The 14,825-nt window shown below is 48.8% G+C and overlaps 1 protein-coding gene across 3 annotated transcripts in view; it reads left to right on the top strand.

Annotated features, from left to right (window-relative positions):
- The window catches only part of LOC105496339 (protein phosphatase 1 regulatory subunit 16B), a 121,741-nt gene extending 110,412 nt beyond the window's left edge, over positions 1 to 11,329 (top strand). For all 3 annotated transcript variants that reach the window (XM_011766686.2, XM_071079336.1, XM_011766685.3), the window contains one exon: positions 6,453 to 11,329. In XM_011766686.2, the coding sequence (XP_011764988.1) occupies positions 6,453 to 6,962 (510 nt within the window). In that variant the 3' untranslated portion in view covers positions 6,963 to 11,329. The remainder of the gene's footprint in view (positions 1 to 6,452) is intronic.
- The last annotated feature ends 3,496 nt before the right edge of the window (positions 11,330 to 14,825 follow it).

Below are 14,825 nucleotides of genomic sequence, written 5' to 3'. Positions count from 1 at the left end.
TGTAGTCTTCGGTCTCATGAGGCTGAGGCAGGAGGATTGCTTGAGTCAAGGAATTCGAGGCTGCAGTGAGCTATGATAGCACCACTGCACTCCAGCCTGGGTGACAGAGTGAGGCCTGGTCTCTGAAAAAAAACCAAAAAGTAAAAATAAATAAATGTAGATTCTCAGGACCCACCCCAGATGTGGCGATACTGCTGCACATAAGAATTTCAGAACCACTTATTTGAGGAATAATTTGTTCAGCCTGACCCCCAAATCACATTTCTTCCAACGCTGTGGCTGACTTTGGTTCACTGTTTTTTCTTCTTCTTCTTTTTTTTTTTTTCCTGTGAGACAGGGTCTCACTCTGTCGCCCAGGCTGGACTGGAGTGCAGTGGCGCGATCTTGGTTCACTGCAGCCTGTACCTCCCAGATTCAAGCAATTCTCCCACCTCAGCCTCCTGAGTAGCTAGGACTATAGGCACCCGCTATCACGCCCGGCTAATTTTTGTGTTTTTTGATAGAAGACGGAATTTCCCCATATTGGCCAAGCTGGTCTCGAACTCCTGACGTTAAGTGATCTGCCTGCCTTGGCCTCCCAGAGTGCTGGGATTACAGGCGTGAGCCAACGTGCCCCTTGTTTTTTAATCTAATGTTTAAGAAGTAGTACAGACAGACTAAATCAGAATCTCAGGAGTTGGGACCTTGGCATTGTATATGTTTGTCGTTGGTTTTTTGTTTGTTTGTTTGTTTGTTTTGAGATGGAGTCTTGCTCTGTGGCCAGGCTGGAGTGCAGTGACTCGATCTTGGCTCACTGCAACCTCTGCCTCCCGGGTTCAAGTGATTCTCCTGCCTCAGCCTCCTGAGTAGCTGGGACTACAGGCGCATGCCACCATACCCAGCCAATTTTTGTATTTTTAGTAGAGACAGGGTTTCACCATGCTGGCCAGGATGGTCTCGATCTCTTGACCTCGTGATCTGCCCGCCTCAGCCTCCCAAAGTGCTAGGATTACAGGCGTGAGCCATCACGCCCGGCCATGTCGTTGTTTTTCAAACCTAAAGAGAGACTGTTTTTCAAGTGATTGCAGCAGTAAGTAGATTGCTTCGACCACAGAATTGGCAAGGATCTCGCAGGTCAGGGAGAAAGGAGTTCATTTCCTAGGGAGGAAGACAGAGGTTGCAAGGACTGAGGGTCGGGGGTGGGACGAGCAGGTGGTGTAATTGGACAGTTGACCAGGAATGTGTGTCCCATGGTCAGCCCATTTCCAGAAGGGTCTTCAGGAGAGTTTTTCTGCATTGCAGTGCTTGTTTACCCTCAGGGTGAGTCAAAGTCCAGGATCCTGTGGAGAGGGGAGCAGCTTAACTAAAATTTGGTTAAATCATTTACCACTGGGCACGTTGGCTCACGCCTGTAATCCCAGCACTTTGAGAGGCCCAGGTGGGTGGATCATCTGAGGTCAGGAGTTCGAGACCAGCCTGGCCAACATGGTGAAACCCTGTCTCTACTAAAAATAGCCAGGTGTGGTGGCAGGTGCCTGAAATCCCAGCTACTTGGGAGCCTGAGGCAGGAGAATCACTTGAACCTGGGAAGCAGAGGTTGCAGTGAGCCAAGATCGCACCACTGCACTCCAGCCTAGGCAACAGAGTGAGACTCTATCTCAAAAAAAAAAAAAAAAAAAAAATCATTTAGCAAGCATTTAATTTCAGTTGATAAGTTGACAGTTTAGCTAATCATTGCAGAGAAAAAGAATGAGAATTTGGGGAACTGTGTTTGGGTTGTCCTAGGATAAGGAGGGGTCGTCTGAGCGCTCTGGAAATCCTGTGGGGAAGGGTGATTCTGTGCAGTCAGCCATTCCCCAGAACACGAAAGGTGGGGGTTTCATTTAACCTTCCTGTTTTCCAGTATCTCAGTTCACCATTGCCAAGATGATGTGCCTACCACAAAGGGTGTTCTAGGGTCAGTTGTGTTCTTATTTGCATAGGACTCAGCCCATAATTTGTATCTCATTAAGCATTAGGCAGATAAATATATTTAGAAGTTCCCTGCATCATGAGAAAACCTCTTTCGTCTAACCCACATCCTTCAGGCCGGAGTTAATTCCTCTTCCTTCAGTGCTCTGATTTCTGACACTGGAGATGGATATAGGTGGGTTTTGTTTTGTTTTGTTCAGATGGGGTCTCATTCTGTCACTCAAGCTAGACTGCAGTGGTGTAAATATGGCTCACTGCAGCCTCAACCTCCTGGGCTCAAGTGATCTTCCTGCCCAGCCTCCCATGTAGCTGGGACCACAGGCACGCACCACCATGCCCAGCTAATTTTTAAATTTTTTTGTAGTGATGAGGTCTCACTATGTTGCCCAGGCTGGTCTCCAACTCTCAGGCTGACGCCATCCTCCCAAAGTGCTGAGATGACAGACATGAGCCACTGCACCCAGCAGGGATTTTTTCTTTTTAAACGAATAGATTTTTTTTTCCGAGCAGTTTTAGAACTCTAGAAAAATGAGTGGAAAGTACAGGTATTTCCCATATAAACCCCCCTCCACCCTGGTTTCCCCTGTTATTAACAACTCGCATTAGTGTGGTACATATGTTACCACCAATGGGTCAATATTGATACTTTATTGTGAACTAAAGCCCATAGTTTATGTTGGGTTTGCTCTTTGTGCTGTACCTCCTGTGGGTTTTGACAAATGCATAATGTCATGTGTCCGTCATGATAGGGTCACACAGAATGCTCTCGCCAATTGGTTTAAGTGGTTATATTAGACAGCTGAGATTGCGAACAACTGGTTAAAGAGACCAAGTCTATCCCACTAAACAGCCCTGGTGTTCTACTTATGCTTCCTCCCCAAACCCTAGCAACAACTGATCTTCTACTGTTTCCATAGTCTTGCTTTTCCAAAATGGTATATACTTGGAATTATATAATATGTGATGTTTTCAGATTGGTGTTGTATATGGGTTTTTTTTTTTTTTTTTTTTTTTGAGATGGAGTCTCACTCTGTTGCCCAGGCTGGAGCGCAATGATACAATCTTGGCTCACTGCAACCTCTGCCTCCTGCTTCAAACAATTATCCTGCCTCAGCCTCTTGAGTAACTGGGATTGGAGACATGCATCACTGCACCTGTCTAATTTTTGTATTTTTCTTTTAGTAGAGACAAGGTTTCACCATGTTGGCCAGGCAGGTCTTGAACTCCTGACCTCAAGTGATCCATCCACCTCAGCCTCCCAAAGTGCTGGGATTATAAGCGTGAGCCACCGCGCTCGGCCTGTACATGTTTTTAATGGTCTAGATGATGCCAATGTGCATCGAAGATGGGATCAGTGTCTCAGATCTTTGCCACTCTAAACATCAGCAGGAAATTCTTAGAAGTGCCAAATTTCAGGCCCCAACCCTGACCTATTGAATCAGAATACGGATTTTAACAATATCCCTAGGCAACTCACATACACATCGAAGTTTGAGAAGCACTGACTAGGACCACCAAGAAACGGTCTCCGCATGACATGGCATCAGTCTGCCTGCATAGTTCAGAAGGAGCCATTAACAAAAAAAAAAGTGGACTCGGTGGCTCATGCCTGTAATCCCAGTGTTTTGGGAGGCTGAGGTGAGAGGATCACTTGAGACCAGGAGTTCAAGACCAGCCTGTGCAACATAGTGAGGCCCTGACTCTAAAAGGAGAAAGAGAAGAAATACACACTCATAAATGGAAACTTACTAAGGAAAGTGTTCTTTGCCTTATCACATATTACCATATATATATGTTATTATATATATGTGTTATTATATATATGTTAGAAAACTAGATTATGTATATATCTTCGACATCTTTCCATGCCAACTCATGGAGACTTCGTTCATTCTTTTTACAAGCTACAGAACATTCCAATAGAAGTACTGGCCACAATTTCCTGCTTGCCCAGTGATGACTTTTAGGCTTTGCACTAATGAGAGAGAAAATCTGGGAAATAGGCTTGCTGGTGCAAAGTATATAATCTTTTCTAAAAAATTATTATCATTATTATTATAATTTTTTTTTTTTGAGACGGAGTCTCACTCTGCCGCCCAGGCTGGAGTGCAGTGGCCGGATCTCAGCTCACTGCAAGCTCCGCATCCTGGGTTTACGCCATTCTCCTGCCTCAGCCTCCCAAGTAGCTGGGACTACAGGCGCCCGCCACGTCACCCGGCTATTTTTTTTTTTTTTTTTTTTTTGTATTTTTAGTAGAGACGGGGTTTCACCGTGTTAGCCAGGATGGTCTCGATCTCCTGACCTCGTGATCCGCCCGTCTCAGCCTCCCAAAGTGCTGGAATTACAGGCTTGAGCCACCGCGCCAGGCCTATTTTTTTTTTTTTTTTTTTTTACTGAAGAGCTGGGGAGAGAAGAAAGGAAAAAAAGAAAAAAAATTTCACTGAAGGATGATGCAAAATTGTCCATCAAAAAGACTGTAGCAATTTACATTCTCACTCATTTCCCTATACCCCTGCCAACACTGAGTAATAACACACTTTAAACATATTTGTCAATGTGATATCTAAAAGTGATATTTTGTTGTTTTAATTTTTATATTATTAACGATGTGTGAGGATGAATACTTTTTTCCAATGCCATGTATATCTATATATTTTGCTGTGGGCTGCATATTAGTATCCTCTGCCTACTATTTTTATTGGGTAGGTAGGTTTTTTTTTGTTTTTTTTTTTTTAGACAGAGTCTCGCTCTGTTGCCCAGGCTGGAGTGCAGTGGTAAGATTTCGGCTCAAGCTCTGCCTCCCAGGTTCACGCCATTCTCCTGCCTCAGCCTCCTGAGTAGCTGGGACTACAGGCACCCGTCACCATACCCGGCTAATTTTTTGTATTTTTAGTAGAGACGGGGTTTCACTGTGTTAGCCAGGATGGTCTCGATCTCCTGACCCCGTGATCCACCCACCTCGGCCTCCCAAAGTGCTGGGATTACAGGCGTGAGCCACCACTCCCGGTCTGGGTAGGTAGTCTTTTAAAAATTGACTTTTGGCTGGGCATGGTGGCTCATGCTTGCAATCTCTGCATTTTGGGAAGCCGAGGAGTGTGGATCACTTGAGGTCAGGAGTTCAAGATCAGCCTGGCCAGCATGGTGAAACCCCGTCTCTATAAAAACATGAAAATTAGCTGGGTGTGGTGGTGTGCACCTGTAATCCCAGCTACTCGGGAGGCTGAGGTGGGAGAATTGCTTGAACACGGGAGGCAGAGGTTGTGGTGAGCGAGATTGCACCACTGCTCCACTCTAGCGTAAGAGACAGAGCAGGACTCCGTTTAAAAAAAAAAAAAAAAAAGGCCGGGCGTGGTGGCTCAAGCCTGTAATCCCAGCACTTTGGGAGGCCGAGACGGGCGGATCACGAGGTCAGGCGATTGAGACCATCCTGTCTAACACGGTGAAACCCCGTCTCTACTAAAAAAAAAAAAAATACAAAAAACTAGCCGGGCGAGGTGGCGGGCGCCTGTAGTCCCAGCTACTCGGGAGGCTGAGGCAGGAGAATGGCGTAAACCCGGGAGGCGGAGCTTGCAGTGAGCCGAGATGCGGCCACTGCACTCCAGCCTGGGCGACAGAGCGAGACTCCGCCTCAAAAACAAAACAAAACAAAACAAAAAACTTTGAAGAGTTCTTTATACTTTTTGAAAATTACTCTCTTTTCTGTCGTATATGTTGAAAATATTTTTCTAGTTTCTTCATGTGTCTTTTGACCTTGTTCCTTGTTCATGGTGATTTTTGCTGTGCTTTAAATGTTATTGTCGCTTGTATCTATTTTTTAGTTTATAGTTTTTAGGAAGCAGCTACTTTTCAAACTCTTGTTATCCAAGGATTATTGGGTATACAGGGTCCCTGGGTAAGAATCTTTGTGAGACATGCTTCAAATACAGAGGAAGGATTACAAGTGACTGAAAAACCCAACTAAAATGGACTTACACACAAGGAATTTATTGGCTTATGCAACTGAAAAGTCTGGGCCTGGAAGGATCCTGGGCTTCAAATGTGTCATTGGGATGCAGTCTCTCTTAGTTTTCCTTCATGTCAACTTCACTTGCAAGCAGACCCTTCAACATAATATCTCCCCAGCCCTCAGCTTACATCATTCTTACTACCCACAGTTCCTACAGAAACTTCTCTTTCCCAATTGTTCTCGCAGAAGTCCCAGGGTTGCTTCACTGAAGCAATTTCAGTTAAGAACTCATCCCTGGGCCAATCCCGGTAGTGAAATATGTTGACTGGCTAGGCCTTAGGTCATGATCCAGGCCCTGGAGCAAGACCAGGGGTCAGTCAGCTCTACAAAAATTCATAGATTGGGGGTTCCCCAAAGGACAACCCTGGCCCCAATACCCAGAGAGGGAAAACAGATAGGGGAAAGGTCTAAAGAATAATGCCCTCAGCAGAGAGCCAGGTGGATAGTAGGTTCAGATCTTCCAGCCAGCTGGTAATGTTGTCCTTCTCACTCGCAGAACCCCAGGCTGGAGAAGCCAGTGCTACTCTCCGAATTTCCTACCAAGATCCCACGAGGTGAATTGGACATGCCTGTTGAGAATGGCCTCCGGGCTCCGGTCAGTGCCTACCAGTATGCACTGGCCAATGGCGATGTCTGGAAGGTGCATGAGGTGCCCGACTACAGCATGGCCTATGGCAACCCTGGCGTGGCTGACGCCACCCCGCCCTGGAGCAGCTACAAGGAGCAGAGCCCTCAGACGCTTCTGGAGCTGAAGCGGCAGCGGGCTGCAGCCAAGCTGCTCAGCCACCCCTTCCTTAGCACCCACCTGGGCAGCAGCATGGCCAGGACGGGCGAGAGTAGCAGTGAAGGCAAGGCCCCCTTGATCGGAGGCAGAACTTCACCGTACAGCAGCAATGGGACCTCGGTATATTACACGGTCACCAGCGGAGATCCCCCACTTTTAAAGTTCAAGGCCCCCATAGAGGAGATGGAGGAGAAGGTGCATGGCTGTTGCCGTATCTCCTAGTCTCCGTGTGATGGAGGAGGGAGATGCCTGGAGAGGGGCTCCTGGAATCCAGGCCAGCCCGACAGCCCTGGCTGGGGAGGTGTCATAGGGCAGCTGGGGAGAGGTGGGCTCTGCTTTTCAGAGGAACTCAGACCCCAGCCCTCACCTGGCTGCCCATAGCATCCCATGTCCCATGTCCCATGGTTCTGCTTCCTGCTGCATTGTCTGCCATCTGACACAAGGCCCGTCATGGCCTCCTGGCTCACTCTGCTGTCTGATCTTGGGAGGGTGGGCTTGAGATCCCAGCTCTATTCTTGGTATAAAGGCTTCTCCGGATCAGTATGTGCATGTCACATCAACACACACACACACACACAGACACACACGCACACCCAAGCTCGATCAGTGTGTGTAGGAATGACATACCTGGGCTCAGGGGAAGCAAGGGGGCTTAGAATGTATGGGGTATTCCCAAAAGGATGGAAATTAAGACTCAGAGTCTCATTACCACTGCCAATGTGGCTTTAGCAGGGGAGGGGACCTGCTAAGCTGAGACCCATAGTCCTGCTCAGAGTCATCCCAAGGTCTGGGCCACCAGCCACACCTGACAGGAGCGAGAAGTCCTCGCTGTGTTCAGAGGGAGCCAGGAACCTACATGGGTAGATGAGATGGACACAGACCTGCTCCCTGCAGCCTTGTTGAGAGCCACACTTCTACCCATGCCAGGAGCCAGCTGTATGACCATCCAGGGATAAAGGGGGAAAACCAGGCGATTCCATTTCTGGAATCAACCAAATCATGTTTTCCTCTTGGATGGAAGTGCCAAAGGCAGAAGGGTGTGGGAGGGGGACAAGGTCAGTATTTACAAAAGTATATCTGATTTTAAAAATTCCTGCAGTCTGTAAAACTCCTAGAGGGAGGGAGGTATCTGAATTCACTTCTTCTTGCTGATCGTATCACGGTCACTGGGTTTTACTGGCTGGTGCTGGAAAAATGAAGCTAAGTGAGGAGCTTCCATTGGAATGCTTTTCCAGCCAGAGAGGCCAGTTAATTTAAAAAAACAGTCGCTAGTTAACAGTGACAGAGCCCAGCACCCTTGGGTCTTTGTGAATATCCAGACTGTTTCAGCCCAGCCCATCTCAGCCAGCCCTCCTCAGACTGAGCTGTCAGAGCAAGCAATTAGGGGCCAGCCTACCTCCACCTCCCACCCCCATCCACCCCCATCAGTCATGTGTGTGGAGTCAGTGCTCAGGATCCCGGGCCCAGCTTTTGCTTTTCTGGGGATGCTTGGTGAGGCAGATTTGCCAGTCAGCCCTTTTGAGTTCCTGCCTGGCCCAGGGGCTCCCAGCCTGCACTTGCAGGAGTGGTGATGTCCCAAATCTGCGAATCCAGGGTGCACGTGGTCAATATCCCGTCCTGCATTCAGGAGAGCCGTGGTAGGGCCGGAGTTGGGTCTTGCCCAGCTCTGCAGTTTCATAGTCCCAGCCTTCCTGATGCTGGGGAGGGAGGACTGTGAATGGCTGTTCTCCCCTCACTGCTGATTCTCCCAGGACCCCCTTTGGAGTTGCCCATGGCACGGGCACTGCCCACAGGCTCAGCCAGAACCTTTTGGTGCAACCAACAAGCTGCAGGTTGTCCCCTGCTCTGTGCGCCTTTTATTTGTCCTTAAACTACCTCCTTAGAGCTCTGAAGGGGTCCCCTAGGTCCAGATTTTAATCTGGGGAACAGATCTGGGTTCTTTTTAACCCACTTCTTTCTCAGTCTATGAGAAACTTTCCCTGAGGGGCACCTGGGCTAGGGGCTTGGGGCTGGAAGACCATCCCCGCCTTGTGCCACAACTTTTGTCATGGGATCTGCTTTTTGTCATTCTTCATTCTTAGCCCCCTACTGTGGCCCCCACGGCCCCATAACGCAGAGAGGAAGCTGGACTTCAGGGAGCCTGAGTGATGCTTTCCCAGGAGCAGAGCGACTGGACCAGAGAGTAGAGGGCCCATGGGAGTGACTGCACCCTTGGTGGCTGCTGGAAGGGGAGAGGTTCTCAGCATCAGGCCACCTCCACCCCAGTGCCAGGATAGATGTATTCTAGAGTAGAGGTGGAGGCGGCCCAGGAGGCTGAAGACAGGTGCACAGATGCTTCCCACGTGCCTGCCATCTGGGGTGGGCTCTTCAACATCTCAGGCTGTGGCTGGAACAGGACAGGATGATGTAAAACACACGTACCATTGGCTGTAAAACAGTATGAGCCCAGACTGATGCTGAAAGCCCTCATGAGCCGACCTTAGCTACAAGGTAGGGAGTTCTGAGGGAAGCCACGTGCTCCTCAGGAGAGAGCTGGGCAGGTTTTCCGATCTTTTTGCTCAGGGGCCAAACACTGAAGGCATGTGCTGCCCAACCCACTGAGCACCTGAGGCCATTCCCTCCTTTTCCGCATGCCTCCTGCCTCCTGGGCCATTCCTCTCCACCCAGAAGGCTGGGAATCCCAGGTGATTCCCTGACAGGAGCTGACTTCACACACGGGTGACTCTCAGGCATTGGCTCATGTTTTCAGCCAGGGATAAACCATCCCCTCTTGGGGCTTTAAGTCCCTGGGGAGCTTTCCCTGTAGGTCTTCTGAGTGTTGAGAGACAAGTTGGAGACTAACCTCCAATGAATGAGCCGCCGTCATTCATTAATTCACTCACGTAATTTACTGAGTAGCTGCAACATGCCAGCCACTATGTTAGGTTCTGCGGATAAAGGAGGAATAAGACAGAGTCAAGAGAATTGTTCTTTGTGGTTTCTGCCCCTTGGGGATCACAGGCATCAGCAGTCCCATTCAAGTCACCTGAGGCAAAGTGTCTGCATCTTGGTCCAGCGACCCTTTGCTTTTCAGCTCCCAGAATCCTTAGAGTCTGAATTCCTTTAGCTGGGAACAGCTGTCATGGCCACCCCTGGATAACATTTGCCAGCAGTTATAGATGCTGGGTCTCGGGTTCCAGGCAGACATCATCCAGCTCCATCTGGAACTTTCAGTGATAGCTGCCTTCAGCCAGCATCTTTGGGGGACTCTATAATATCAGCTTGAGATCAGTGTCTAGAAGACTGTTCTGCAATTTGCTGCCAAATGCATCTCAGGTTTTTAAAGTCATTGTTTCTTGCTCATGGTGGCTCATTTATTACATAGTCCCCTCACCCCACTAATGGATAATGGGAGGAAAAGTTGCTGCTTCCTTCAGCATCAAAGCCTTTCCCCAGGAATCTGCCTCCCTCCATGGCAGGGGTGGATTCGGGAGCTGGGAGAAACCAGGCAAAGTCAGCCAGATGCCTGGCTCCTGCTGAGACCCAGGTCCTGTGGCAGCTCCTCATTAGATTAAAGGAGACCACTTCCAAAGCAGGTGCTGCATGACTCAGCATCATATGCCCCAAACAATTGAAAGTTGGTGGCTATCACCAGACTGTGGGTTTCTGGCGAGTAGCTTAGGGAAGCCGAATAAACTCTAGGCCCAGAGCTACTGAAGACTTCAGGATAGAATTCTCCATCAAATATGCAGCATAAGTAAAACTGCTCTGCACCGTTTGATCCATTTCCAAGGGGCTTAGAAAAGTTAACAAGGGTGTGTACCCTGTCCTGCCCCACCGGTTTGCTGGCTTTGTAATAACATGAGACCATTGTGGTTGTTGGTGTCAGATACCTTTTCATCCTGAGCTCTCTCACCTATCTGCTCTCTCTTCTAGAGCAGGATACTGGGGTACTTTCAAGAAGGGTGCTCCTTTCAAGATGCCCAGAAAGATTGTATTTAACTCTTGCTATTTGTAACTTGGGGATGGTCTCCCCTGCCCCAGGGCACATAAGAGCAAAGGGTCCAATGGTCAGTGGATGACTCTGCAAAAGTGACCCCCTGTGCCAGAAGCTATAGCCCTCTCCCCGACAGGACTCTCTGGTTGGCCAGAGGGCCCGCTTCCCATGGGCATTGCAAGTGCCACCGTGCGGGGCCTGGCTCTGCACACCCAGGAAAAGTCTGCAGACCCCCAGCCCTCCGCAATAATTCACCAGACCAGAAGCCACTGATGTACAGAGAACACTTTAAAAAATGTATTTTATGTGAAAAAAAAAAGTTAAAACTCTGTATACTGTATCAGCAGCTTTGTGTAAAAATGGCAATCAAGAGAGTCTAATATATTTAAAACTTTTTTTAAAAAAATCTTCGCGGATCTTTGATATCGTATTGAAGTAACTTCCAGGTAGCCCCTCGCCACGCGGCACCGGTGGGCCTCGGGTCCAAAACCGTGGGTCAGCCACATCCCAAAGGGGGCACATGTCCCTGGAGTTGCTTCCAGATGCCAAGGCCTGTGACGGAATTCGCTGTTAAGAGTTTTTAATTAAAATTATTAAATTCCTTTTAATAACACCTGCTAGTGTGAGTGGTTATTGCTGTGAGCTCACTTGAACAGTGCTGACTTGAATTCACAAAGAGGAGGTTTCTGGAATAGAGGGTGGGTGAGGGCTTCTAGTCTCTTCCCCCTTACCCCACCCCTTCCCCACAGAGGGCTTTCCCATGAGGCCCCTGAAGTAGAGGGAGCTTTGGGGGCTCAGACCTGGAGCAGATGTCTCTCCACACTGGGAGATGGTGAAAACTGATGAATTCAAGAAAAGATTGGTGGTTGGGAATGACCTTCATTCTGTCAAATATTCTCTTTGAAATTAACATGAGGCCCTAGAGTTGCATATATTTATTCCATACATTTTCAAAGTTTTTCCTGATATTTATTTATTTATTTTTATTTTTTTAAGACGGAGTCTCACTCTTTCACCCAGGCTGGAGTGCAGTGGCGCGATCTTGGCTCACTGCAATCTCTGCCTCCCGGGTTCCAGCGGTTCTCCAGCCTCAGCCTCCCAAGTAGCTGAGATTACAGGCGCTTGTCATGATGTCCAGCTAATTTTTTGTATTTTTAATCGAGACAGAGTTTCACCATGCTGGCCAGGCTGGTCTCCAACTCCTGACCTCAAGTGATCTGCCCGCCTTGACCTCCCAAAGTGCTGGGATTATAGGTGTGAACCACCGTACCTGGCCTCTCATGACATTTGTCTCATGACAAGGGTGCCCCTCTCCTCTGTCCCATTCTTGGAGTACACTGATGTGTCCTGTCCTCTTCCCCCTGCCCTATTCCACTCTTTCCCCTCGTGTGCTTATTGTGGGGAAGTATAATACTATAAAGTACTTCACCTTATGACAGCAACACAGCAGCTAAGGCCCTGGCCATTCTCATTTTTTACCTCAAGCATTACAGCCATACAGAAGCTATGTGGTTGCACAGCCTCAGACCACAATCCTTGGTCCTTGTCCCACACAGAACTTTGTTGGTGTTTTTCTTTAAAGAGGATGAAAAGGGTGTTGGATCACAAGGTGAGGAGTTCGAGACCAGCCTGGCCAATGTGGTGAAACCCCGTCTCTACTAAAGATGCAGAAAATTAGCCGGGCCTGGTGGCACGAGCCTGTAATCCCAGCTACTCTGGAGGCTGAGGCAGGAGAATCGTTTGAACCTGGGAGGCAGAGGTTGCAGTGAGCCGAGATCACACCATTGCACTCCAGCCTGGGTGACAGGGCAAGACTCCATCTCAAAAAAAAAAAAAAGAAAGAAAAAAAGGTGCTCTCTTATAGCCTCCCAGACACTGGATACCAGAGCAGGGACACATGGAAGGCCCCACACTTATTCTTGAGAAATTTCACAAAGGGATGAGGAGCGCAGGGGAAGAGAGGGAGAGGCGTCTGAATAGCCGCAGGCATTCATCCATTTAAAAAGGTTATTGGTTACTAAATAATAATAGCAACCTCTCACATTTATGACGCACTTTTCATTTACATAAGAAAGATGAGGACTGAAAATTGATTGTTGGATTTAGCTCTGTGGAACTCATGATGAACCTGACAAGAGGTTTTGGTAAAGAAGTGAGGGTTTTAGCCTGATTGAAGAGGGCTGGAAGGGAACTGGAGACAGCAGGTATAGACAACTGGTTTGAGAGTTTCTTTTTCTTTTCTTTTCTTTTTTTTTTTTTTGAGACAGGGTCTTACTCTGTCACCCAGGCTGGAGTGCAGTGGTGTGATCATAATTCACTACAGCCTCAAACTCCTGGGCTTAAGTGATCCCTTGCCTCAGCCTTCCCAGTGGCTGGGACCAACAGGAGCACTGCCATGCACTAAGAGTTAGGCGCACCACCATGCCCAGCTGACTTTTGTATTTTTTTGTAGAGACAGGATCTCACTATGTTGCCCAGGCTGGTCTCAAACTCCTGGGCTCAAGTGATCCTCTTCCCTTGGCCTCCCACAGTGCTGGGATTACAGGTGCAAGTCACCATGGCCAGCCACATCTGAGATTTTATGCTGCAAAAGTAAGAAGAGAGATGGGGAGCTTTAGAGGAATGTAGAGTCAAAAGAGGGTTGTTTTAAGACGAAAAATATTTCAGCATGCGTGTAGGTTGATAGAAATGAATCAGTAAAGAGGGAAGCTGATGTTCCAGGAGAAAGAAGGAGGTTGCTGGAGTGATGCTGGTGAGTAGTAGAGGGGCTGGAAGTGCCCAGGCAGAGGGGTTGGGGTTGGATGGGCACAGGCGCAGTTCATCAATGCCCAGTATATGGGCAGCGATGGAGACAGGAAGGTAGACTAGATGGGCGCACGTGGACATTCCCTTCTCATTGCTTCTGTGTTCTCCGTGACATAGGAGGCAAGCTGTCAGAGAGGAAAAGGTAGAGAGAATGAGGGAAATGTGGCCTACCAGGCAGTTTTTTTGTTTTGTTTTGTTTTGTTTTTGATGGAGTTTCGCTCTTGTCGCCCAGGCTGGAGTGCAGTGGTGTGATCTGGACTCACTGCAACCTCCTCTCCCCGCATTCAAGTGATTCTCCTGCCTCAGCCTCCCGAGCATCTGGGATTACAGGCGTACATCAAGATGCCCGGCTAATTTTCGTATTTTTAGTAGAGACGGGGTTTCACCGTGTTGGTCAGGCTGGTCTCAAACTCCTGACTTCAGGTGATCCGCCCTCCTAGGCCTCCTAAAATGCTGGGACTACAGGCGTGAGCCACTGCGCGCCCGGCCTCCTAGCAGGTAGTCTTACAGATTATGAATGTAAAACATGACCAGTCAGTAAGCATGGTTATGCTCTTTTTGTTTTTTTCTCCAGCCCTGTAGGGCTGCCGGGGTGCAGGTGCAAAGTAGGATACAACCAGGGTTGGTTGGAGTTTTTTTGTTTTTTTTTTTTTGAGACGGAGTCTTGCTCTGTCGCCCAAGCTGGAGTGCAGTGGCGCGATCCTGGCTCACTGCAAGCTCCGCCTCCTGGGTTCACGCCATTCTCCTGCCCCAGCCTCCCGAGTAGCTGGGACTACAGGCGCCCGCCACTGCGCCCGGCTCATTTTTTTTTTTTTTTTTTTTTTTGTATTTTTAGTAGAGACGGGGTTTCACCGTGGTCTCGATCTCCTGACCTTGTGATCCGCCCGCCTCGGCCTCCCAAAGTGCTGGGATTACAGGCGTGAGCCACCGCGCCCGGCCGGTTGGAGTTTTACAAGGCAAAAACTGATGAAATGAGAGAAGACTACCCGAGGGTGTAAGCAAAGGAGCGGTCCTAATATGATGAGCCGGTATTTTTTTAATGAATGAATACGTGGTTAAAGGCAGGGGATAAAGACGATATGTTTGGCCATACCAAAGCTCTGAGAGCCTAGGAGCAGCGTGGCCAACGTGTCTGGGAGCCGGCACCTGCCTCTCCTCACTGCCTATGCCTGACTGTCCCTGGCCTTGTAGGGCCGCACTGGGGGGCGGCCGGCAGGGGGCGCCCTGGGATGGCCAGGAGCCCAGCTCTCCCCGCTCTGTCCCTGCTCTGCGGCCCGCCTCGCCCCTGCAAGTTTAAATTCGGC

Source organism: Macaca nemestrina, chromosome 15, assembly GCF_043159975.1.
Source record: "Macaca nemestrina isolate mMacNem1 chromosome 15, mMacNem.hap1, whole genome shotgun sequence".
NCBI classification, from domain to species: Eukaryota; Metazoa; Chordata; class Mammalia; order Primates; family Cercopithecidae; genus Macaca; species Macaca nemestrina.
The sequence above is the reverse complement of the archived record's forward strand: the minus strand, read 5'-3'. Positions and strand labels throughout refer to the sequence as shown.